General features: G+C 42.6%; 1 protein-coding gene across 1 annotated transcript; it reads left to right on the top strand.

Moving 5' to 3' along the window:
• Window positions 1–2,837: 2,837 nt before the first annotated feature.
• On the top strand, window positions 2,838–25,966 carry NT5E (5'-nucleotidase ecto). The gene is made up of 9 exons (XM_028722916.2): window positions 2,838–3,243; window positions 8,967–9,189; window positions 11,948–12,136; window positions 17,310–17,507; window positions 18,470–18,624; window positions 21,246–21,354; window positions 22,165–22,314; window positions 24,290–24,490; window positions 25,535–25,966. The coding sequence occupies exons 1-9, from the start codon at window positions 2,884–2,886 to the stop codon at window positions 25,693–25,695; spliced, it is 1,746 nt and encodes a 581-aa protein (XP_028578749.2). The 5' UTR covers window positions 2,838–2,883; the 3' UTR covers window positions 25,696–25,966.
• The last annotated feature ends 185 nt before the right edge of the window (window positions 25,967–26,151 follow it).

Raw genomic sequence — 26,151 nt, 5'->3', positions numbered from 1 at the left:
ATTGTTCTAGGAAACAACTGTGATTACTTCGTCAAATCTTTGTAACTGGAAAATCTGAAGGAGTGGTGACACAAACTTTGACTGTATTGATTCACTTGAAATAATATACCGTATTTCCTGCGCTTATTCCTAAGAAGAGAGGTGTGGAATAATGTAAACAGAGCTTTAAATGTCCTCTCCAATAAAAAAGCAAGCAATAGAATACAAAAGCAAGTACAGTGGTACTTTGGGTTAAGTACTTAATTCGTTCCGGAAGTCCGTTCTTAACCTGAAACTGTTCTTAACCTGAAGCACTCCTTTAGCTAATGGGGCCTCCTGCTGCTGCTGCACTGCCGGAGCACGGTTTCTGTTCTCATCCTGAAGCAAAGTTCTTAACCCGAGGTACTTGTGATGTTAACATATATGAGAGAGTGCTGGAGCGGAAATAGTTAAATAGGTTGCACAGACAGGACCCAGGGGGTTGGAGTCAGTGGGTCTATAAAACGAGTTCTGGGAGGAGTTCATTGGGAGTTGTTGGTGGGCAGTTGGTTGGTTTTAGTGGGTTGGCTAGTTGGGAAAGGCAGTTGGAGAAGCAGTTGGGAATAGAGGGCAGTGGGTTCTTGAGTGTGGGGAGGTAGAAGAGATAGAGAGAGGAAAATAAGACTAAGAAAGTAAAGAGCAACAACGTTTGGAATGCTGTAAAAGTTTTGTTTGTGTCTGAAATAAAATACACTCTTCTTTATTAATTGAAAAGCTGACTGAGACTGAAGTGATTTTACCAGGGAGGACCTGGTTGGTGGCAGCGGATTAGTGGTGTGCGGGTCAATAGTCCGTGAGACAACCGGGGGCTCCGTACAAACGCCACAGTACTATTTATGGGTTAGCGGAGTCTGTAACCTGAAGCGTATGTAACCTGAAGTGCATGTATCACAGAAGCCCAAGCAGTTGAGAAGGTTCAGAAGTCTGACTAAAAAGAAAAAGTTTAACTGTCCTCCAATACTTAACCTACACTAAATATTTCACTTAGTATTCTATTTGCTGACTGCTAGTCTATGACTGTAATAAACTGATTGATTGATATTCTATCCATTGTGTACTTAGATAGAATAGTGCAGTTTGAGGTGTCATTGGCAGGTCCCCTACAATGGCCCCTAGCGGCCATTTAGACCCATAGGCTTGCTTGGCCGCATATAACCATTTGGTTTACTTAAAAGTAAACAAGTGGAAAATCACGTGTCAGCACTTTACTTTCACCAGTGTTACATGGAAGGACAATGAACATGAAAGAGTAATACAGTGGTACCTCGGGTTAAGTACTTAATTCGTTCCGGAGGTCCGTTCTTAACCTGAAGCACCACTTTAGCTAATGGGGCCTCCTGCTGCTGCCGTGCCGCCGGAGCACGATTTCTGTTCTTGTCCTGAAGCAAAGTTCTTAACCCGAGGTACTATTTCTGGGTTAGCGGAGTCTGTAACCTGAAGCGTATGTAACCGAGGTACCACTGTATTGTGTTTCATATGTGTGTCCTTTCTGGTTTGTGGCAGTGAGAAGGAAATCTGCCATGAATGCACAAGCCCTTTGTCAATCAAGTAAGCCACACTTGCTCTCTGGCACTGTGGGAGCAGTGAGCTAGTGAGTGCCCTTACTGCTTGGAAGCAATTGGCTCCCCTTCACTCTGTATGATATCTGGCACTGCAACATTTGCCATGCAAGGTCATTGTGAATTGCTCATTGGCTGGCCTGAAGCAAGGAAGCAGTGGCGTAGCATGGGTTGTCAGCACCCGGGGCAAGGCAAGTAATTTGCGCCCCTAACCCGTGGATTTGCGCCCCCTAACCTGTGGATTTGCCCTAACCCCAGATGTTGCGCCCGGTGCGGCCGGCCCCCCCTGCACCCCCCACGCTACGCCACTGCAAGGAAGGACTGTCCTTCCTTGGAGGTTTCTAAGCAGAGGTTGGATGGCCACCTGTCATGGATGCTTTAGCTGAGATTCCTGCATTGCAGGGGGTTGGACTAGATGACCCTTGGGTCCCTTCTAATTCTATGATTCTAAGTTAGTGTCTCTGTTTAAGCTACCTCACAGAGTTATGTGAAGGAAGGGTCCCCCAATGCAAGTGACTGCGCAGGGGAGCCTGTTGCCTTTTTAGACTGCAGCTCCGAGTTATAAATTGGGAAATTAAAGGTAGCCCTATTGCCCCACAAGAAACAAAACAAAACCCAAATTTATTTTAGGGCAACTAAGGCCAAGGGAATGTGCCCAAAGTGGAAGGCGCACACTCAGTTTTGTAACATTTTGGTTGATGTGGAAATAGGAACAGGTTAGTCAGTTGGCAGCTGGGTTCAGAACAAGGACTGGAGACTTCATGTCAAGCGAAACATTACCATATGTATGAGTGTATCTGAAGAAGTGTGCATGCACACGAAAGCTCATACCAAGAACTAACTTAGTTGGTCTTTAAGGTGCTACTGGAAGGAATTTTGTTTTGTATTACCATATGTAATTATGTATTGTGTAATGTTGCATTTAGTAGTAGTAGTAGTACTGTAGTCGTCCCAGTCCTGGTTTAAGGAGTGCTTGGTGCCCGGAGTTCACAAACAGAAATGACAAAACGAGCAAGCCTCCCCAGATCTGCCCAGAAAAGTGCCCAAGGATGCCAAGACTCCTCTCAGGAAAAGTTGACTAAGCCGGGAAGGCGAAGGCGGGAAGGGAGTCTCCCAAGGAGCCAGCCAGACCTTCCCTGGCAGGCAGCACCCGCGGAACTCGCGGCGGGGGGTTAGTCCTGATTGGAGGGGGAGTCAAGCTCCTCCCCGCCCCGCCGGGCTGCGCCTCAAGCGCCTCGGTCGGCAGCTGCGCTCCCCAGTGCCAGTCAGTGCGCCGAGGGGCAAGGAGCGCGCGCTGCTTTCCCTCATGGAGAGCCTCAGGCAGCGGCGGCGCGCGGGGCAGAGTTGCGCGCGGAGCCTGGGCGCGCTGCTGCTGCTGGGCGCGCTTTGCGCCTGCTCGGCCGGCGCCTTCGAGCTCACCATCCTGCACACCAACGACGTCCACGCCCGCGTGGAGCAGACCAGCCGCGACTCGGGCAAATGCGTCGGGCAGGACTGCTACGGAGGCGTCGCGCGACGCGCCACCGAGATCCGCCGGATCCGCGCCGCGCAGCGCAACGTGCTGCTCCTCGACGCCGGCGACCAGTACCAGGGCACCGTGTGGTTCAGCTTCTTCAAAGGGCAGGAGGTGGTGCGCTTCATGAACCTCCTCGGCTATGACGCAATGGTAAGCGGGGGGGGGGGCGAGAGAGGGGGGCAAACCCGTCAGGTGGGGCGCGAGGGTCTGGCACGCTCCCCACCCCCCAAAAAAAACTTTCTGTGGCGCCATTGGGTCCTCCCAACTGGACGTGCTCCAGTATGGAGGGAGGCCATAAGAAAGTTCTGAGCAGGCATGAGAAGAGGCCGGTTTTCTTTCTTTCCCCTTCATAGCTGAAGGGACTCTGGTTCCCCTCAGGTAGTTGATTGGCAGGCGACAGGTTCAGGGCAGAGGTAATGACGCTCTTCTATTTAGGGTAGCAAAAAGCAAGAGTCTGAACCATTTTTTCACGGTTCCAGGGGTTGGATACTAACCAACAACAACAGTCATCTCCCTTCAGCTTTTCCACTTTCCGCCTTGATTCTATTTGGTCAGCTTTACTTTGAGGCAGCTTTTCCAAACACTGAGCGCTTCAGATCCTGTAAACACTACCTGCACCATATGCATGATAATAAAATTAAGCTGTGGACCTTAAGAGATCAGCTGGACACCTTGAAGGGAGGAATCCTTTCTTCTTAAGTAGTGGAGAAGGCCAGCAGCCAGCCACAACCAGAAGATGTGAGACTCAGCCCTGAGAAGCTCCTCTAGAAGAGGTTGGGATTTTGGAGGAGATGCTCCAGAAAAGCACACCCTGGTGCCTATTCTTTTACCTCCATGTAAGAAAAAAATGAAGCACACCCATGATTTAGCCTAATCTCTGGGTGCAGAGGAGCTGCAGGCCTGCTGTTGGAAAGAAAGTGCTGGAGTAGTTGCACCTTTGTTCAGATCCAGCTATCACCTACCTACTGCTGTCGGTTACATGGAACTGCCTCTGAAGACTTGGATGTGTTAATGACAAGCCCAGAATACATATGTGAAGCTGTTAATTTGTATATCCAAAAATGAACCTATCTCGGCAGTACTTAGCAAACTCCACTGGCTTCCAGACTGCTGCTGAGCAGAAATAAAAGTGATAGTGCCATCAGATCAGGACTTTGGGGCAAGACATCAAGGGTCCCCCACTCAGAAGAATGAGCAGGAGGGCCTTCAAATGCAGCAGAGCTGGCTTACCACACACGTGAGTTAAGTAATACACATTCCCATCTAAACAGCAAGAGCCCCTGAAATGCCCTTTTAGACTTTGGACATTAAGTTCAGAGTCTAAAATACTTAGCTGCACCGCTGATTCCAAGTGCTGCAGATTTTTAACCTTTAAAGCTGTAAGTCTGGAACCATGGCATTTGGAAGACCATCTACTATACTGCTATATGCCCTGCTCTAATATTAAAACCATTATTTGAGGCCTGACTTGTGAACTTAAGTTGGTAGCAGCCAGATACGGGATTATTTGATCATGGTGTTCCAGGAGTGAAGTGTCCTTTCTCTTTATGAATTCACCTGATTACAAATTTAATAACTTTTAGCCACAAAATTAAAATGCTTTTATATTTCCAGGGTTGTGTTGTTGTTTTTTTAAATGGTTTTTAGACTGCTGCTTAGTTGCCTTAGATTAGAAGATACCAATGTGATTTAGATATGCTGTTTTAATTCTTCGTTGAAGCAGCCTTGGTAATAATTTAATTTTACGTCGAAGCGCTCTTGATGATATTTTATTGAGAGAAGATATAAATACATTTTGATTGATTAATTGTTATGGAGCCTCAAGGCAGTTAGAGGTAGAGTATTTGGAGGGATAGAATAACACATATTGGAAATTCCTCAGGGATACCTCAGGATTACGTCTGCCATTTTCCATGGCAAATGTGGCTTATTCTATGCTGTACATACACACTAGGGAAGTTCTGGCAAGAGCCCATCTTTAGCAGGCTAAAGGCCATCTGGCATCCTCTACTCACCAATTTACCTATGGGAAGCCTCTTAAGTAGGACCTGAGGGCAGCAGTTCTCTTCTCAGCAACTGGTATTCAGAGGCATACTGCCTCCAAATGCGGTTGTAGAACAGAAGCTGCTGAATTGCAAATCATTACCAAACTTAAAACCATGGAGACACCTGGCCTGAATAAAGACATTGGATTCTTATCTCACTATACATGACAAAGCCATTTTTCACCTTCTCACCCCTTGCTTTTTCCTGTAAGACCTACTGCAGTCGTTAATAGTCGTCAACAGGCTCATCACAGCTATCTGCCAATCACCCATCCCCACCCTCCTCTGAGTAATACCCCTCCCCACCTTCTCACTATATAGAAGGATCTGGCAACTTCTGTTTCAGTGTATCTGAAGAAGTGTGCATGCACACGAAAGCTCATACCAAGAACTAACTTAGTTGGTCTTTAAGGTGCTACTGGAAGGAATTTTTTTTTTTGTTATAGCCATCATGGTTAGCAGCCACAGATAGCCTTGTCCTCCATGAATTTGTCTAATCCTCTTTCACAGCTATCCAAGCTGAAGGCCATCACTACATCTCGTGAGAGTAAAATCTGATAGTCCCACAGAAGGCATTATGCATTGACAGAAGAAGAGCTTTGTTTTGACTGCCCTGATTCTTCCAGCAATTCAGTTTCAATTGATGGCTACAAGCTCTCGCAGTATAGGAGGGAGAGAGAGAGAGAGAGAGAGAGAGAGAGAGAGGGAGGGAGAACCCCTCTCCCAATTCTCTTTCTCCATACCATGCATAATTTCATATACCTCTGTCAAGGTATATAAGGTCTAGTTCCAAATCAGTTACCACCAGTTCAGGTCCCATGAGCATATATGTGAAATTAGAATTCTTTTGCCCCAGTGTGCATCACATTGCTCACATTGAATTATTCCTAGCAGCGGCTATTAATAAGACAAAACAGAGCAAGACCAAAGATGGACGTAGAAAACGTAATTCCACATGGGAAGACTGTTGGGATGATGAAGAAATAGTGAACCAAGACCTAATACTACAGTATCCCAAAATCCAGTGCTGTTAACAACTGTACTGCCTGCTTCTTCCATAACTTGCGAGCTTTGTCCAGTGTAATTGTCATGGTATCCTATCTTAACGTGATTATATTAAATGATTGTTGCCCCTTGTATCCTCGGGGGTATATACTTTCAGGAAACACTTCTGCCGGTTGCGCATAGGAATTTGCCGTTATTCTGGCCTCTAGAAAAAAACACACTCTTAAATGTGTCACTGAATCTAGAAAGGTGGCTATTTTGCTTTGTGACAACAGCCTGCTCACATCTGTTCCACTTATCAAACCTCTGCAGGCAGTGTGGCAACAAGGAGTTAAGCACTTGGCACTAAACTTAAGTGAATGGGAATATAAGAACATCTGTTCCACTTATCAAACCTCTGCAGGCAGTGTGGCAACAAGGAGTTAAGCACTTGGCACTAAACTTAAGTGAATGGGAATATAAGATTACTTGAAAGAAAATGTGAGAGAGAAGGCTGGGATGGATACTGGACTCATCTCTTCTTCTCATTCTGTGGTGTGAATTGCAGTACACCCTTTCATTCCGATCAATATGAAAATCTCTAGGAAGAGAAGGTCTTTTAATCTGTTTTTGTGAGATGAGAGAGCAACAGGAGACGTAGATATATAACTTGCAGTGTCTGGGCAAGGGAACATCTTGTCCTCCTTTTATCCAAGCGTTGGCTGGCACAGCAGAGCCATCGGATTTGAGATTATTATGCCATACCTCGTTCCCTCTCCTAAGCAGCACAGGGTTAGGGTGGAGATTTTGGGGGCCAAGCTAAAGCCAGTCCCATCTTTGCTTGGCACTACTGTTTTTGGTTTCTGGATAAATGACAAAAAAACTATTGCATAAAGATACATGGGATGTGGTTTTGGATTCCCAAATTGCTTTTCTTTGGTGAAATCTGTTTAAGCATAGTGGGAACTATTTTGAAATAATCTGTAAAAAGAAATGAAATGTACAAGATTGAAAGAGTCCTGCTCTCAATTATATGTGCAAAGTAAAAGCAGATGTTTGTTTCAGTCTCAAAGCATACAGAAAATTCTGGAATGTGTACAAGCCAGATTCTAAATACTTCATTGCTGAAAATTTCACTATTTGCTTAGATGCTACTTTTATAATATACAGATTTTATCTGCTTTTATTGGGAACACATAACATGTGGGCGATCAGCTCTGGACAAATCAGGCTTGTAAGCAGTGCTGAGTTGTTTTGCTCAAGCTTTCATTCTATTTTAAGCATGTGAAGTATCATATATTTTAAATCCATTCTAGGTCTTGTTCTTGGCATTTTAAGTAGCTTCAAGTTGTTTGTTTCCACATCCAAATCACAGTGTGGGCAGCTCTGTTTGGTCTGCACTGCACTTGTTGTGGAGAAAAGAGGGTAAACATGACTTCAGCACACTGCAACATAGTACAATGTGTTATCTGGTGCCTTCCATGCAGACCACAATAGATGAATAGGTGCCTACTGTAAACAGACACAAACCTCTCTGAAAGTATTATTGAGCCATATTGTGGTTAGCTGTGTAAATATGTTTATCAGCCTACCATGTCAGTCCAACTTAATAACACTACATGTAGAATACAGTATCATGTTTATAACATTGTATCCTGCCCTAAGCACACAAGGGACAGGGATGCAAGGCCAGGCATTGCCTGAATGGTGCGTTTCATATTTCAAGAATCCCTGTCATTGCCTAAAAGGGTGGAAATCGGAGAAATGATTTGCCCTGGGAAGTGTAGAAGGAAGCTGCTTGGAAATATTGGCTCTTCAGAGTAGCTTGTTACACCATGGCTTAAAAAAAGAGAGCAATAAATTACAGGGATATATTTGCATACATTTCCAAATCTTTTCTGCTGAAGCCATGGTGAGTAGGCACATATTTTGTCATGCTTTGCAGTGTTGATTGGGCAGATTGATCTTTGGCTCAGGGGAATAAAGGGTGCAAGATCATTCAGTTGCTTACTGGTCTTCAAAATTAAACCAGGAAGAGGGTAGAAGGATAAAGACAGCAGGATAAAAGTCCCTTTCTTTTCCTTCAGCAAGCACTGTCATCTTGAAGTGCTTTTTACAGTTATACAGGGTGAGTCCTTTAAAAGAGGCCTGTGGATACAGAGTACACATGTCCCACGGGGCCTCTTTTAAAAGACTCAACCTATAGTTGAAACTGAAGTCAGGCAACTGCTACACCCAAATGTGTTCCTTTGGTGAGCAGTCTGGTTAAAGATGGTTATGGGAGAGCCTTGATTTCAACCTTGCAAAAAGATAAAGAAATTTAAGCATTCTAAAGAAATTATTGAGGGCCACTGAAATTCCAAATATTTTAAATTCTTAAATACAATTACTCATTGGCTCAAAATTCCAAATCTAGTCCATTGTGACAATTGGAGAGGATGCTGACACTGTTCTTGTTTGAAAATGGGGCTGAGGGACTTATTCACCTCCAGATATTGCTGGACTCCAACTTCCACCAGGCTTGACCATTGGTCACACCGGCCTGGGGGTTTTGGGAGTGGAAGTACAGCAATATTTAGAGGGCCACAGGTTTTTAAATCTTAGCGTTTCAGAGACTGAAGAACTGTGTTGATGCACCTCCAAATATTAGTAGCTGAACTGAAATAGATGTAAGAGAGCTTGAAAAGATACTATTTGGGTATAGCATACTGTTCATGTGTTAGAACTGGATGGATCACAGCGTAGATTTTAAAATATGTCATTATGCTGTACTTTGCTTTTCATGATTGCGGGAACTTCTTGTCAATAAAAGATTCTATTTTTCTTTTCTTTTATGTTGTGCAGACAATCGGGAACCATGAATTTGACAACGGTGTGAATGGATTATTGGATCCACTGCTGAAAAATGTTAAGTTTCCTGTTGTAAGTGCAAACATTAAAGCAAACCAGAAACTAGCAAGCAACATCACAGGATATTTCCTTCCTTACAAAATTCTGGAAGTTGGCTCAGAAAAAGTGGGAATTGTTGGCTATACCTCAAAGGAGACACCTGTCCTTTCAAATCCAGGTATTCTTTCTTTTAATGCTTATGTAGAAATTATGCAAATAAATATATTTATTTTGAATCATGTGACTCCCACCCTATTTTATTTCTTCTTCCTGTAGCAATGATATTAAATGGTGCTCAAAGTAAGATAAAAAGTGAGCACCAGATATGTGTGACTATAGTGGAATCAGATGATTCCCCCCCCCCATATATATATACACACACATACACGGTTTTCATCTATTTAGATCTTTGTTTAATTATCAGCTTAATGTGTCATCCAGTCACAGGCATCTGGGCAGGTCTCAAAGATTATGAGAGGAATTCAACATTGTGCTAAGGCAGTCATCAAGACAAGTACCGTATGTTCTGGTGTATAAGACGACTTTTTATCCCTGGAAAATCACCCCAAAAGTCGGGGGTCATCTTATATGCCGGGTATACACTTTGGGAAGGAGGAGAGGAAGCCAGTGAGCAGAGGCGCCCCTTCAGCCATCGCTCCTCCTCCCTCCCCACAGAAGGGGACGCGGAAAGTCCTTCCGAGCGCGGCGCTCGCTCGCCTGCCCGCCAGCCAAACACCTCGCCTTGGGCTGCTGCTGCTGCGATGGCAGAGGCAGTGGAGGGGTGCACGCTCTGCCCCTGGCAGCACTCACACTCTATAACTCTAAAACTCTAAAATTGAACAGCAAAAGTTGGGGGTTGTCTTAGACGCCCAGTCGCCTAATACACTGGAATCTACAGTATTTTGGCTTGCCAGATGTATGCTGTTCTAGGGGTTCTCTTGACACACCCCAGCCAGTTATAGTGGGTGGGTGGGGAGGAGAGGGGAGGGGAAGGAAGACCCATTGCAAAAGAGAACAGGACTCGTTATTTGAAACCTGCCCAATGGTTATTTAATGGTTAATTAGTTAGTAATTTCTACCAGGAGTCATTAGCTCGGATTCATATCTTCCTGTACTGTTCATGTGTATTTCAAAAAAACACATCTGTCCTCTGGTGAAAGATCTGGGGCTTTTTGTAACCTCTCCCTTTCCTCCTTGGGGAAGAATTGTGAAATCACCTTGTCCAAGCAACTTAAGACATTTGCATGAATTTCAAAAGGATATAGATATATAGGCTGTACAAATGCAAAATCATCAGGCCAAGAAAGCTGCATTTGCTCTGAGCTAAAAGGAAATGCCGCTCTTTACTCCAGAGCCCAGAGCAAAAGGCTGTTGGCTTTATTAGCTACCAGATGGTGTTCCATGCAGCTCAGCCTTTTGCTTTTCTGGGAATCCTTTCGTGTATCATTTCCATTATTATTGTGAGAACATGGAACAAAGCCTAAGCTATTGCTCAGTGTCATACAAACCCGGGGCCAAAATGAGGGCAGCCATTTTTGTTTAGACACGTGTTCTTCGTTCATGTCCAATAGCCGATATCCACTGCTATTTCATATCCAGGAGTAAGGAATTGCTGATTGACTGCATGTTAGCAAACTGCTACATAAATGCTTTGGTGAATGAATACGTTCTGTAGCTGTTCTAGTACTGACTAATAATGGGAACATAAAGAGCCTGCTAATAGTTTCAAAATTAATAATGGGAACATAAAGAGCCTGCTAATAGTTCCAAAATTAATAATGGGAACATGGTTTCCTGATTCTACTCTGATGTTGGCACATTATTTACGGTCTTCTTGTTTCTGAAGGTGTCTGGAACACTGGAGGCTAGGGTAGATTGAATCTCCTTATTAGCATTATTTTTGTGGGGATAGCTTGCTGCATAATGTTTTAATTGATATTACCCCTACCCTCCAGAGCTGGTTTGGGGAGAGTGTACAGTGTGTGCTGGGGGCGAGGAGATGTCCCCCCCTTTTTAAAAAAAGTTTTAAATTATAAGTTTCATTTATATATATGACAACAATTATCCAATCATAATTTTAACATTTTAAACTCCGGCTCCCTTCCCCCTCTTTCTGTGGTTCTTTACCTTTCTTTTCATCTTCCTGCATACTCCAAATTATCTCAACATATTCTTTTATGTATCTATTCCCGTATATATATATATAGCAGGTATTTACAGTAATCCTGCCAATGTCTTAATCTGTTTACAGTTTGTTTGTAAACACTCAAAAAACCATTTCCATTCCTGTCTAAAAAGAATTTTTTCCTTGATTTCTTATTCTCCTGGTAAGTTTCGCCATTTCTGTGTAGTCCATTAACTTCTGTTTTCAAACTTCTCTTGTCAGGACCTTGGGGAGATGTCCCCTTGCACAAGTGGAAGTTGTTCTGCTTGCACAATGATTTTATTTGAATACCATCCACTTTCTGCTAAAGCAACCAAATGATTTCCTGTCATATGAGGGATCCACAGAACTACGGAGCTAGCAAATTAGCAATGTATCAGTGTAACTTCCATTACAGTGGTACCTCAGGTTAAGTACTTAATTCATTCTGGAGGTCCGTTCTTAACCTGAAGCACTACTTTAGCTAATGGGGCCTCCTGCTGCTGCCGCGCCACCGGAGCCCGATTTCTGTTCTTATCCTGAAGCAAAGTTCTTAACTTGAAGCACTGTTTCTGGGTTAGCGGAGTGTGTAACCTGAAGCGTATGTAACCTGAAGCGTATGTAACCTGAGGTACCACTGTACTTGAAAGGAACTTGTTAAACCAAGAGAGAATGTTATGTATAGTATATACGTTATATATGTATAATATATTTGTTCATGTGCTTTGGCAAATCATTTTGTGAGAATAAAATAAAATACAAAACATTAATGCATTTTTTTCTGGATTTTTAGGGCCGGATTTAACATTTGAAGATGAAGTTACAGCATTACAGCCACAAGTGGACAAACTTATAACTTTAGGAGTCAACAAAATCATTGCACTCGGTCACTCTGGTTTTACTGTGGACAAAAACATTGCTCAAAAAGTGAGAGGTGTGGATGTTGTAGTTGGGGGACATACAAACACCTTTCTTTATACAGGTATGTCATTTCCTTGGCAAAAAGAGGGGATTCTGATTGGTTAGTACTTATTATTGTAGCTATGTTTGTAGCTAATTGTTGTAGCTATGTCTCAGCAGTTATAACAGGGTGCTAAATATTTAATTCTTCGTGCTCGTCATTGTGGTACAGCTAGGCATGTTTGGAAGAAACTGTCGTGGGAACTGAACATTTGAAAGTATAAGATTAAACCTTGAAACTAGTCTAGTGTAGAGGTTTTTTTCCTCCTGATGTCCTTCATCAGTCTTTCCTAACCTGGTGCCCTTCAGATGCTATAGACGGGGTTCCTCAAACTTCTTAAACAGGGGACCAGTTCACTGTCCCTCAGACACTGTTGGGGGCCGGACTATAGTTTGAAAAAAATACGAACAAATTCCTGTGCACACAGCACATATTTTATTTGTAGTGCACAAAAAACAGGAAAAACAATACAATATTTAAAATGAAGAACGATTTAAATCAACATAAACTTATAAGTATTTCAATATGAGAGAGAGAGAGAGAGAGAGAGAGAGAGAGAGAGAGAGAGAGAGAGAGGAGGGTGACCAAATAAGAGGGAGGAAAGGAAAGCATCTGGCTGCTCCTCCCTCAGTGCCCTCCAGCGAGAGACCCGGTGCCCCGGACCCGGCTGCAGTGCTGGCGATAGCCGCTGCGCCTTCGCGCTATGCCCGCATTTCCACAGGCCTTCCTCGGAGCCGGCTCCTCTGGGCTTGGCTCCAGGCCTGGCTGGTCCATGGGCCAGTCCCGCCCCCTTTGGACCTGCTTCACCTGGCAACTGAAGAGGAGGAGGAGGTGGTGTGTGTGTGTGTGGAGAAGGAGAAGCCAGGTGGGAGGGGGGATTGTGGTCACTGCCACAGAGGCTGCCGCCGAACCGGCTGTCCCTTCCCAGTGGTTTGAGGGAGCTGCCACTAGTGCCAGCAGTCTCTCTCTCTCTCTCATGCACACACACCCCTCCCTGGTGTGCCCATGCGCACGCGCACCTGGGATTGCAATGGGATTGATGAGCAGTCAAGTGGGATGGGGCTGGAGAGTGTGGTCTGAGGAGAAGCCGGAAAGGATTGGACCCAGCTGCTTGCAGTAGTAGTGGTTCAGAGGGAAGGAGGGAAGGAAGCTCGCATTGGCTGTAGCCATCTGGGCAACAGGAAGGAGGAGTGCTATGGGTTCTGCAATTGCCAGGCAGGCCGGGTTCAGGACCCTGGCGGGCCAGATTTGGCCCGCGGACTGTAGTTTGAGGACCCCTGCTATAGGAATCTTAACTCTCTATAGCCTCAGCTAGCATGTCCAATGGCCATGAATGAAGGGACTTGTAGTCTATCAGCATCTAGAAGGCATCATGTACACAATGGGGGTAAGATGCCCAATGAACTGACTAGATCTTCTAAGCAGACATTAATAGAATTGTGCTGTTATTTGAGAAGCATAAAAGATCAATGAAATATCAGCAACACTTCTTGTAGGTTCAGTGACACTTCTTGTTCAGTTTTTACGTGTTTCTTTTTTCAACATCTTGAATTTACCTTGGTCATAGCTTTCAGTCTTTTATTCATTCATCAGAGTTTCATTTTCTCCTCAGGAAGTGGTTGGCTTTTGGTTTGCTGCTAAGCACTAAGGATGCTGGGCCTTTTTCCAGTGGCTTGCATAGCTGTACACAAATGAATCATGTCTCTGTCCTCTCCTGTTTCTGCTTGTGTCTATGTGTCTTTCCTGCCCTTGGTCCAGAATAAATATGAACTTTGTCTCACTCTCTCTCTCTCTCCCGTCTAACACCTTCCTCCAGGATTGTTTAGTGATTTCTCCAGCCTCCCTCATACTAGATCAGGGTAAACTTTCCTGTGTGTGAAATGTTCCTCTCAAACGGTGGTTTGTTTTTAAAACCTTTCAGAAATAGTGGTGGGATAACTCACCTCAGCAATATTCAAAATTGGCTCAGAAATTGGAAACTTTTCCAGGATGTGTTCAGGAAAAAAACACCATTCCATTTCCCACTGTTCACTCTATTCTAATTATAACATTGGTCATGTACAGATGGCACAAACACTTTGCTTTTTTCAGATATACCTGTAAAGCTTCTGGCTTTCAGAACCTGGTCTGCTGAATTCACATTCACAGATTATTGTTGTATATCTGATTGGGAGTGAAACTTTTAACCTATAGTTTCCCCCACAATAGCCACGCTATGGAATTTATTTGCTAATGAGCGTCTTCAGCTTTTTATAATACTCCCCCCCCCCGAACTTCCACAATTTTATAGGGAGGATTTGACTATAAAAGGCAAAGTTGATGGAGCTGAGTGAAGCTTTGGGTTTTCTTTTGAACATAGTTTGCTCTGATTCCTGTTTAGAATTTCTTCCCAATCTTTTGATTTATTTTTATTTTGCTGAAACGGGCAAGAATCTCATCCCAGTGGCTTTCCTTTTGCCTAAACGTGAGCATAGAAATCTATTTCCTTCCTTGGTCCTCCTTCTATCTCTAGCAGGGATAGACTTTGATTCCCTGGATGTTCTGTTTGCCTTTAGCTGGGCCAAATTGAAAACATTTTGATTTCCTAGTTGTCCTTAGCATGGGCAATGCTAATGCCTTTGTCCTGCTACTTTAATGTTTTAGTGTACATGTGTATTCAATAGCTATGGGTGCATACATTCCCACTCCTTTGCATTCTTCACTATATAAAATGGTGTGTGCAGAGCCCAACCTCAAAAACTAGTAAAACCGCATTTATTGAATACAGTTCAGAAAACAAAATAGCTTGCAGGTACAGTCTCTCTGTCTCTCTCGCCCCACCCCTGCACTGCAAGAGCTGTAGTTACAGAGATGGGTATTCTTAGTGCTAGGTTGGCAGTCTAGGAGTTCAGAGTGCTGAAGAGGAAGCATTGAGGTCAGGCAGGGTGTTGTGATCAGATGACTCATGCTGCTCCAGGTGGATCTAGATAGACTTCACACACATGTATCTGGCAAAAGTTATGTCTTTCACCCAGGATCTCATATACTTTTTCCCAGCTATGAGGGTTTCTCAGCTCTATGTTCCTCAAGCCACTCTATATCACACACTTTGTTACTCTGACCACAGACTGACATTAGTCTAGTAACACCAGTGCTGATTTGGGGGTCTTTTTCCGGGCAGAAGTCACACTTACTTTAGTTATAAGGGTGTAGCCGGGTGCTGTGCTGTTGTTTATCAATAGGAAATGAGATACCTCAAACTCTGAAGTGTGTCTTTTTTTAGTTTTACATACCAGACTTTCTGATAAAATTAACATTGTGTGTTGCCTCCTTCCTGATCTGAGCATTCTTTACTAAGCTAAACATTCATTCTCACACACACCATTTACAGATCGTTCATAATGCATTGTAGGGATTGAAAACATCTGTAGAATTATAAAGGCACTTTATAAAGAAAAGGTAGAGGTATTCTTAGAAGCTTGGGTAGAAGCATTGAAGCCTTTTTTTAAAGGAAGAAGATGACTTCACTAATACATTACTTGACATAGAAAGAACATACGTGAGTATACACATCCAAAAAGCATACCTAACATTTTGATAAGTGCACCAAGCCTAGCCTTTACATTAATTTCCCAATTTGGAACATGCAGCATTGTGCTTGTGACTGATACTGTTATACTTGCTGACAAACCTCTGAATATTAGAATCATAGAGTTGGAAGGGACCACAAGGGTCATCTAGTCCAACCCTTTGCAAAGCAGGAACGTGGGGCTCGAACCCACATCCCTGACTGAACCCACAGCTCTGCTGACTGAGCTATCCCTCAGGATATATATTCTGAATATTGAGCATCATATGAATACCTGAAATAAAAGGAAGTCTGAACATTATTAAGTTTTATCTCTTGTCACAACTGCTTGGCTAAGCCCATATGCAGGTGGAGCTATTTAGACTCTACAGGCTCTTTGGCCTATTGAAATGTTCCAAATTGTGTTGTTGCTGTTGAAATGGATTTTGTTGTTGCTGTTGAAAGTTGAGAAACCAGCAGCAGCTACATGTTGCGTTTTCTGGCACTATTAATGAGTGAATTTGGGAGCTGTCCAGGAGTCTAGTTCTGAGACAAGTAGAGAGATCAGTGCCTGCATTCAGAAAGAATCATTCATGGCAACGAGATGCTGGGTGTAGAATATAAAATCTAGTGGCAGTGTTTTCAGTGCACCCATCAATGTCTTAGTAGCACTTTCAGTCAGAAATATATTTATTGCCTTAATCACTGACAATGTTCTGCAGTGAAACATACTGCCTTTAGAAAAGGAATGTGGGAGCGAAATAAAACGAAACTTTTTTTTAAAAAAAACCCCACTTCTGCTGAAGTGTGTGTTTAGTGACACAGCATCTCAACCAAACAGTGCACATGAGGTAATTGAAAAGGAAAAAGTTCACCATTTGGGGACTTACATCTCACCATTTATTATTTTTCTGTTAGGAAAGAATAACATGTTTTTCTCCGGGCTCTCGGATTCCAAAGCCAAGCAGTCAAAGGGATGAATCATGTGGATGTCCAGTGCATGTGTGCATCAAGGCTTTTCCTGACCCTCATTTCTCTTTGCCCCTGAAGATGTGAAGTGTGACATGGTGCAGGAAGATTTATGTATTCCCTTCCCTACCTTTTCAGGGTGACTAACATTAGCTAAGAATAAAACAACTGCAAAACAGCTAAAGCTACATTTTTGAAAAAGCACAGCCTGATTGCTAATTGTCTTATTAAGGTTAGGTGTATTTGGATCCTAAATCACTAATGCTGGGGATTACACCCAAATAGAAGTGTATTGTATATAGAAGTGAGATATATAATTCTCAAAACACAATTAGTGCTGGTGAGCAGAATGGAAGCCTCTGATTCCCCTGATCAGCTGCTGAATTGAGTAGGAGCTGAGGAAAGGGGAACTGCCTGATGACCCACAGACATTGTTGACTGTCTCAGAGTGAAGCTCCAAATCAACTGTTGACGTGGGAAAGAAGGGAGAAGGGAATGATCTGACAACTTGCCTAGATGCTGTATACATGTTATGTTTCTTGCTTTCACACACAAGCAATTTCTTTCTGCACCCTAAATATCACTATCAGTTGATGTGCTTGCCTCATCAGTATTCAGGACTTCCTTTGAAAGCTAGGAAGGGAGAAAAGGTCATTCATTCTCTGGCCACTTTTACAGGCACCCCACCTTCAAATGATATACCAGCTGGTAAATATCCATTTACGGTGAAGTCAGATGATGGGCGTGACGTTCCTGTTGTTCAAGCTTATGCTTTTGGAAAATACCTTGGCTATTTGAACGTTGTGTTTAACGACAAAGGAGATGTAATTAGAGCGTCTGGAAACCCTATCTTACTAAACAGCAGTATTCCTGAAGGTATGTATGGGAAGGAGAGTTTTATTTCCTGTAGGTCGCCTATTTATAACATTAATGATTACCTAATTTAAGTACTAGATAAATGCATGATGTCATGTGTCGTGTTATTGCTCCTCCTCCTTTTACTGTGGGTTGGATCCAAAGTTGTCTTTCCGCAAACGGAACAGCTCCCTCCCTTTTGTAGAAAGGGCTGAAATATGGTGGAGTCTCCTGTTGTAGGAGGAGGAATGATTTTTGCAGATTCTCCCTTCCTCCTGTATTCCCCACCCCTGGTGCCAAGTTGAGTACTGTTCCAGAGGGTCTCTCGGCACTCCAGAGCAGCTTCTTCAGGGCATGTGGGCAAAATGAGTGAAAAATCAACTCCCTTCTGCAGGGAGTATGTGGTAACCGTTGCTCCAGTTATGAGAACTCAGGATCTAGCCTTCTTTCCTTTTCTAAAATAAATTATGCGAGATGGCCATGAACTCACATTATGCCCACTATAAATTAAACATATATTTATATATAAAGTATTTTGTTTTAAAGTATATAATTTCACACACTATTTTTTAAAAAACCAAACAAACCCAGAAGCATATTCCCCCAAACTTAAGACTGGTTCTAAAGAGTTACTCTAGGCACATCCAAAGGTTTGGACACAACTAGTGGGAATTTGACTTTTGACTTTTTTTAAACCTGATTCTGATATATCACATCTGCTTCTGAAAGTCTGCTTGGTTCTAAAAGAAGTTAGCCATACTGTATGGCACAGAATAGGGGAGGGCTGCTTTTAAGAAAACCAAGTCAGTGGCTGTGTGACTCTTTTGGATCCAAACTATTGCAAGCTGGAACTTTGTTGGGAGTATTCTGGAGTGCAAGTCTGAAAAGAACCCTGAACTAATGTGCTGCAGATAAACAAATATGCCATCCTCATCAGTCGCCTGGCCAGTAATAACCTTCAACATGCCCTACTTCTTTTTTAGCTGAGGATGTGAAAGCAGAAGTTGACAAGATGCATCTTCAACTACAAAATTATTCTTCCCGGGAAATAGGAAAAACGATTGTTTATCTAAATGGTACAAGTCAAGCATGTCGCTTTCAAGAGTGCAACATGGGAAATTTAATTTGCGATGCTGTGGTAAGATAATAATCCAGGTTACTTTAAGTGATTCATTATTTGATATTTAAAGTCTAAAGTGTTTCATATAAAGTCTGAGCCTCTTGGACTTGCTGATCGGAAGGTTGGTGGTTCGAATCCCCGTGACGGGGTGAGCTCCCGTTGCTCTGTCCCAGCTCCTGCCAACCTAGCAGTTCAAAAGCATGCCAGTGCAAGAAGATAAATAGGTACCGCTGCAGCAGGAAGGTAAATGGCGTTTCCATGCACTTTGGTTTCCATCACGGTGTTCTGTTGCACCAGAAGCGGTTTAGTTATGCTGGCCACATGACCCAGAAAGCTGTCTGTGGACAAACACTGGCTCCCTTGGCCTGAAGTGAGATGAGCACTACAACCCCATAGTCGCCTTTGACTGGACTTAACCATCCAGGGGCTCTTTACCTTTATCTTTTATATGAAAGATGTGGTTTTGTGGCCAGGGTTGCTTATCTTCACTTGGGGTTCAGCTGGCTATGAAATTGTTATGCTTTTGGTCTTGTTAGTCCTTCCTGTGGACATTGAAACTATCGAACAGAAACTGCTGATTGCACAACTGTAGAATTAGCTAATTGTTCACTAGTGACAAAAGCCTGAAACAGCTTGAAAGCTATAAGTCCCAAGCTTTTATAGAGGTGTTGGACTTTCACTTCTGCATGTCTTTCTTTTTCCTTCAAGACTTGCCTCTGGGAAATTTTTCTTAGGATCCATACAGGTCTTTATGGGTGACATTGCTCACCATTATAACGTATTGGCAGTTCCTTTTGCTGCCTGGGGCTGACACCCATGGCACATTCATCAATATGTGAGTACTGGCATCACATCACATCACATTTTTGATAGCTTTAACACCATGTAAAGAGGTATTTGTGTGCAGCAGCTCTTGGACTGAGCTATTTACTCCAGAATATACCAAATTACAAAGAATGAGAGAGATTGTGGTGGCAAGGGACTGGGAGAACTGTCAGTTGTGAGTCACTCACACATGAACAGCTAAATCTTGGAGTAGTAGGTGGACTAGCCTTCAGGATATTCTTTTAAGGTGCAAACTTCCTTACTGTATTGGTTGAGTAACCTCTAAAGCAACCAGGGAAAGGGGATTCATTCTGGGCTTCCATAGGTAAAGGGAAAAGGGACCCCTAACCATTAGGTCCAGTCGTGACCGACTCTGGGGTTGCGGCGCTCATCTTGCTTTATTGGCCGAGGGAGCCAGAGTACAGCTTCCGGGTCATGTGGCCAGCATGACTAAGCCGCTTCTGGCGAACCAGAGCAGCGCACAGAAATGCCATTTACCTTGCCGCCGGAGCGGTACCTATTTATCTACTTGCACTTTGAGGTGCTTTCGAATTGCTAGATTGGCAGGAGCAGGGACTGAGCAACGGGAGCTCACCCCGTCGCAGGGATTCGAACCGCTGACCTTCTGATTGGCAAGTCCTAGGCTCTGTGGTTTAACCCACAGCGCCACCTGCAACCCTCTAAAGCAGCCAGGGAAAGGGGATTCATTCTGGGCTTCCATAGTTGCCTTGTAAAAAACTGAATTTGCACAATTAATTAGGTTGACCAGGCATTACCCTCCTGTCACGGAAGTGTCTAAAGGGCTCTCCATAGAAAACTACTTGACTTGTTTGTACAGGCTACTTTGCTTAGATTCATGAACAATCATTGACTGATTGCACTAATTTGTTTGGACGAGAATGATATCCCTTCTACAGCTAATTATTAGTAGACTCAGTTAAACATTGACCACAGATTAGTTTAGGGCATCTTTCAGTTGATATGCAGTGCATTAATGACTTAATGTTCCTGTGTCAGATTGCAATTTAGTTTCTGCCAATGCTGTTCTTGGAAAAAAGATACCCAGTTGTATTCTTACACAGGCTAGTTGGAAAACTAAAAGTGATTCTGTGAGGTTTACAGAGTGATCCTTAGAAGTAAATCCCATTTTCTTTAATGCTGTACGTAAGTTATGTTTAGGACTTCATGCCCACCAAATTATCCCCAATTGTGAAACAGAAATACAACAGCAGAAAAAGAGAGCTGTAGACTTTTCAACAGGGGGGGGGGGAAATGCCATGCTTGCATTTCCCAGAATAACAGCACATGTAAAAAAAACAAACCTGAAATTTTTCATATTGGATCTCCACAAGTCTGTGTTGGGCTGGGACCGGGAAGCTCCAGGTTCAGATCCCCACTCATAATGAAGTTCACTTGGTGTTTTGAGCTAGCTACTATCTCTCAGCCTTGCCTACTTTACAGGGTTGTTGGGCAGGTAAAAGAGGAAGAGGGAAGAACCTGTACATTGCCTGAATTCCTTAGATAAAGAATAAGGGATGGTTGGAAATAAATAATGGATTCTATTCTATACTGATTCCATACCAAGTCCATTGATATAAATGATTTTTAGTATACTATTATGAATGTTCTTTAGTCTTTAATTACAGTTGTTTTATTTGTGTAAGTAAATGATTTGTTGCTAGATAATATCCCAGTTTCCCCCTTCCCCCATCACTTTATAAGATCTTTCCTTTGCTGGCTTCCTGAAGTTCTTGAAGCTGACATAAAGCGCAGACTGAAACTGATGGAATTTTTTTTGTGTGTAAATGTTTTAGGTTTACAATAACCTGAGACATCCAGATGATAAGCAATGGAATCATGTTTCGATGTGCATCATAAATGGTGGTGGAATACGGGGACCCATTGATGAACAAAGCAAGAATGGTAAATCCAGGTTTAAGGCTTTTTCTTCACCACGGGAATGCTGCTAAAATTTCCTCTTCATACCCCACATTTCTCTCAATAAGATAATTAGTTTTAGGGATTCTTATTTTAGAGTTTATCTACTATATCTCACAATGCTTTTCTTGGACAAAGATTTTACTTTCTCCTCCCCTTTGAGCATACATACATACATACATACATACCTTTCTAGCGTATGCTTTTAAAACCAATCTTACACCTATTCAGATATATAATATACATTTCTGGATGCTGAAACGCTGGGGACCAATTTAATGATTATTGTTTTCATACGAAGGCTTGTGAAACACTTGGAGAATACCATGATCCGTACCAAATGGGTCCTTCCCATTTGGAAAATCCCCATGCCATAAGCTTGTACATGGTAGCCCTGCCCTGGGGACTCTCCACATGTTACAAGGGATTCTGCTGCTTTTATGGCTTAATTGTTCCTTTTTGTTTTAAATTTTATACTATAAGCTGCCTGGAGACACTGATAAATGTGGGGGTAGAACTATCAGAAACGTATTTATTTATTATAATATTCTTACTCTTTATCCTGTGAATTTAGCGTGGCATAAGCAAGGTTCTCATGTTACAGTCCCTGCAACAAGCTTGTGCCGTAAGATAGACTGCAAGATTGTGACTTGTTGGAAGGCAGTCAGTGAGCTCCACTGCTGACCAGGGGGGTTTGAACTTAGCCCTTCTCTTGTCTACCGCTTATATCTACAATATCATAGTCTCCTATGAACACAAAACCGATTGTTTTATGAAACGTCCTGTCCCATTCAGGAACTATTACTTTGGAAGAGTTGCTGTCCGTATTGCCTTTTGGAGGAACTTTCGATTTGCTGCAGATCAAAGGCTCTACTCTGAAGGAAGCATTTGAACATAGCGTTTACAGACATGGGGAAGGGACAGGGGAACTCCTGCAGGTCTCAGGTAAGTTACTTTGCCTGTTCAAGGTCCTAAACCCACACATACTCACAAAGGAGTATTGTAAGAGGATTACCTGCTTCTGCTTTTAAAACAATGAAGTATCTGGAACGTTGCCCCATTCTCAAGGTTAGGTGTGGTGGAACCAGGCAGGAGATCATCCCAGGGTTAGGTTTATCTTACAAGGGTGGTGCAATTCATCAAGCAAGCAGTACACAAATGCTTCTAGCATGGATGCCCTCTCACCAGCAGCAAAAACAAGCACGAGCCACAATTACTATACTGCTCATATTAAGACAAGAACAAAACCCCATTGCACTTATGACACTATTCAGATAAACTAAGCAGGACTTCTTGCCTCAATAATGGACTGGATGAGAGCCAATAAGCTGAAGCTCAATCCAGTCTGGGGAACTGTTAGTGGGCGGTCCCCTAGACCAGATGGACGGGAGGTGGCTTGCTCTTGGTAGGGTTACACTCCCTCTGAAGGAGCAGGTATGTAGCTTGGCAGTAGTTATGGATCCATTGCTCTTCCTTGAGGCTCAGGTGGGCTCGGTGGCACAGAGTGCCTTGCATCGGCTTTGGCTGGTGGCCCAGTTGTGTCCCTATTAGGACAGGGATAGCCTATGCTCTGGTAACCTCAAGGTTAGATTATTACAACCCATTATACATGTGGCTGCCTCTTAAGATGGTTTTGAAACTTCAGCAGGTGCAGAATTCAGAGACCAGGTTGCTCACAAGACAAGTTGAGCACATAAGGCTAATTCTGTCCCGACTGCACTGGCTGCCAATTAGTTTCTGCCCCCCATGTTGTTTTTTTTCTGGAAAAAAGGTGGGAGAACTCACCACAAAGGCCCACAATAAATATAAATATTAATTTATATTTACATTATATATATATATATATATATATATATATATATATATTAATACTGGCTAATTAAATTACCTGTGGCATTTTAAACTGTTTGTGGCGTATTTATATTTTTGTGTTTTTAGATGGTAAACTGTCCTGTGATCTTTGGATGAAGGGCAATGAAGAAATTTAATAAATGAAATAAATGAAAATAAAATTCTTATAACTAAAATCTACTTCATGTGTAGGGATTTTAGGTCACAGACCACATCAACAAATTCACTGGAATTATTGTGACTTTATGGATTGTATCCAATGTTAGTCTTACTTGAAGGAGATGCATTGAAATGAATATGACTAACCTAAGTCCATGAATTTTAATGGGCCTACTCTGAGTATGACTAACATTGGACACAACCCTATACACACACACCATTTAGGACAAGAATATTTTTATACGTGTTTGGCTGCCTTTGTGTGAGCCACCAGCTTTACTTTATGAGACTTTGAAAAAACCTATATAGAAGAATAAAGTCCATTGGACGTGAACAAAAAATGATGCTTTGTGGTTATGTATGTCAGTGCCGTTTTCTGGATCTGTTGATTAGTTTTCATTTTTATACACCATAGACACTCATTTGTGGAGAAACTAAATGCATTTAAAGCAAAATATCCTCCGGTACTACTTTGCTATAGAGTGTGCTTGATATGGGATCACTGGAGGAATCACTGGAGGAAAGACAGCTACTAACTCATTCAGCTTTGGAATCCAGTGTGTCATGGGAAGCAGATTAACACCCAGACAGACCATTGCTTCACCCAACACAGTATTATCTGCACTGAGTATTTGCCAATGGCTCCCAAGGTTTTAGATTAAGGAATAGCAGAAGGTTTCACAATGGCTGAACCCAGGACCTTTTGCATGCAGTACATGTGCGCTACCCTTGCTCTGCCACTGCAGTGTGGTCCTGTCCTGCGGTTAAATGTTGTGCTCACATCAGTTTATTCTGGTTCTGAACTTCCGAAGAGCCAGCGTCATTATTTTTTCAAGCAAGTTTTTATAGACCCAAAGAATGCAAGAGCTGATGTCTAAAAATGCTGTTCAAACTTGTGCTTCATTGATAGGTATACAGGTGGTGTATGATCTTTCTGAAAGTCCGGGAAGCAGAGTGGTCAGCTTAAAGGTTCTTTGCACAGAGTGTAGAGTACCAGTCTATGAACCACTGCAGCTGGAAAAAACATACAAAGTGCTGCTACCTTCTTTCCTTGCTGGAGGAGGAGACGGATACCACATGCTAAAGGGAAGCTCAAATAACCACAGTAGCGGTATGTATAAGTTATTCCTGGCGATCTGTAATATGGCACATAGAATGTATATTGGAATTAATGTCCCTGTAGGAGACCACTCTCCCATGAGTGTGGAAAATGCTGCTATTAGGCAAGCCTTTATTTATTCTAGCTGCAACAGGAAATATTTAACTCAGGTTGGTTTTGGAGCTCATCCAAAAGTAGAGAATGGGAAAAGCAAGAGAATATATATTTTTTTAAGTTTGAAACAAAAATGAGGAAATTTTCACAGGTGTAAAAGTACAATCACAATCACTTTCAAAACAATTGCACCTAATAATTAAAAGCAAAAGTTCAGTGTGTTACTGCTTGCCTTCAAGCTGATCTTGAATTTATGTGTTGGACATACAAAAGAATTTTCTGAAGTCAGATCAGTTTTACGCAGGCTTTTCCTAGCATGGTTACTGCTGTCACCACAGTTGCTCCTGTGCCAGTCTTTTTACATGCCAATCACACATGCAGACCTCCCTAGAGTTCTAGTGTTGCTTGTGTGGTTTGTTTAAGTCAGCAGGGAGAAGGAAGACAATAGATAGAAGCCTTCACACGTCATCTGGCCTGGTATAGGAGCAACTGCGTGGACATTGGTGACAATGCAAGGAAAAGCATTTAAAGAGGGTAGGGCCTTCCAGATCGAGCCTTAAAACAGAATACCATATCTGAAGAGTTTCATTTCAAAAGAGCAGCCAATTAATATCCTGTGCAGAAACCCTAAGCATGTTACAATTTGGATTCGGGCATCTACTGTAGCATGTCGTATATAGAGAGCACTGCATATTTAACAACAGGGAATGCATACTAGGGAACAAGAGGCTGTGAGGACTCTTCCAGGAGGAGGTCATCATAGGAGGTGGCAAAAAGATGCAAAATCTCTTTTCTGGTACAGTGGCTTTGCCTAGAAAACACAGCTCCACAAACTATTTACTCACCGTAGTTACAGAATGTTGACCAACTGGGTGTGATTAAGATGCTACAATGATTTGACTGACATGAACTTTAGTATTTCTTTTTCCTTTTCTTAAATAGGTGATCTTGATGTCGACGTTGTTTCCAACTACATAACTAGAATGGGAAGGGTATTTCCAGCGCTTGAAGGTCGTGTGAGGTTTTCTGCTGGAATTGTTTTCCAAGGACATCTTTCTTTGATTTCCGGATTATTTGTTTTACTTCTGTGCTTCGTTTTTTAGTTTTTCACTTGCTGCAGGGGAACTTGACTTTTTCTGCATTCTATAAATTTCTTAATACTTAAAAGACAATCTCAGCTGCTTCCACTCTTCCCAGAGGGCAGAATGTAAATTATTATGGGCATGGCCATTAAAGGACATAAAATTCAACAATAAGGTTTAATGTATTTTGTATGTATACTGCGTTTTGAACTGACTTATGTTTATGTATATAATTGATATGTATATTTGTTCTTCATACCGTCACTTTTTAGAAAATTAAAAACAAAAAGAAGCAAGTTGTTTTTCTTCAGCCTGAGTGCTGGGCATATTGCAAAATGTTACCCAAGCGGAAGAGCTCGCAAGAGTCTTTGTTCAATGCTGCTGTAACTTCTAGCTATGTTGTCATGGTTGGCATAAATGTAGATCTGGCCTATTGAGAGTAAAAGCTGTTTCCACCCAGGGTGGGATTTTTGGTTT

The sequence above is a fragment of the Podarcis muralis genome, chromosome 3 (assembly GCF_964188315.1).
Source record: "Podarcis muralis chromosome 3, rPodMur119.hap1.1, whole genome shotgun sequence".
NCBI lineage: Eukaryota > Metazoa > Chordata > Lepidosauria > Squamata > Lacertidae > Podarcis > Podarcis muralis.
Note: the sequence above shows the minus strand (reverse complement) of the source record. Positions and strands in the feature narration are given on the sequence as shown.

Excerpts from the sequence above, each read along its gene's own strand:
- NT5E (XM_028722916.2), top strand. The coding sequence starts at position 2,884 with ATGGAGAGCCTCAGGCAGCGGCGGCGCGCGGGGCAGAGTTGCGCGCGG. Across the intron at positions 12,137-17,309 it reads AAACACCTTTCTTTATACAG|GCACCCCACCTTCAAATGAT; the intron begins GTATGTCATTTC and ends CCACTTTTACAG. Across the intron at positions 18,625-21,245 it reads ATTTAATTTGCGATGCTGTG|GTTTACAATAACCTGAGACA; the intron begins GTAAGATAATAA and ends TAAATGTTTTAG.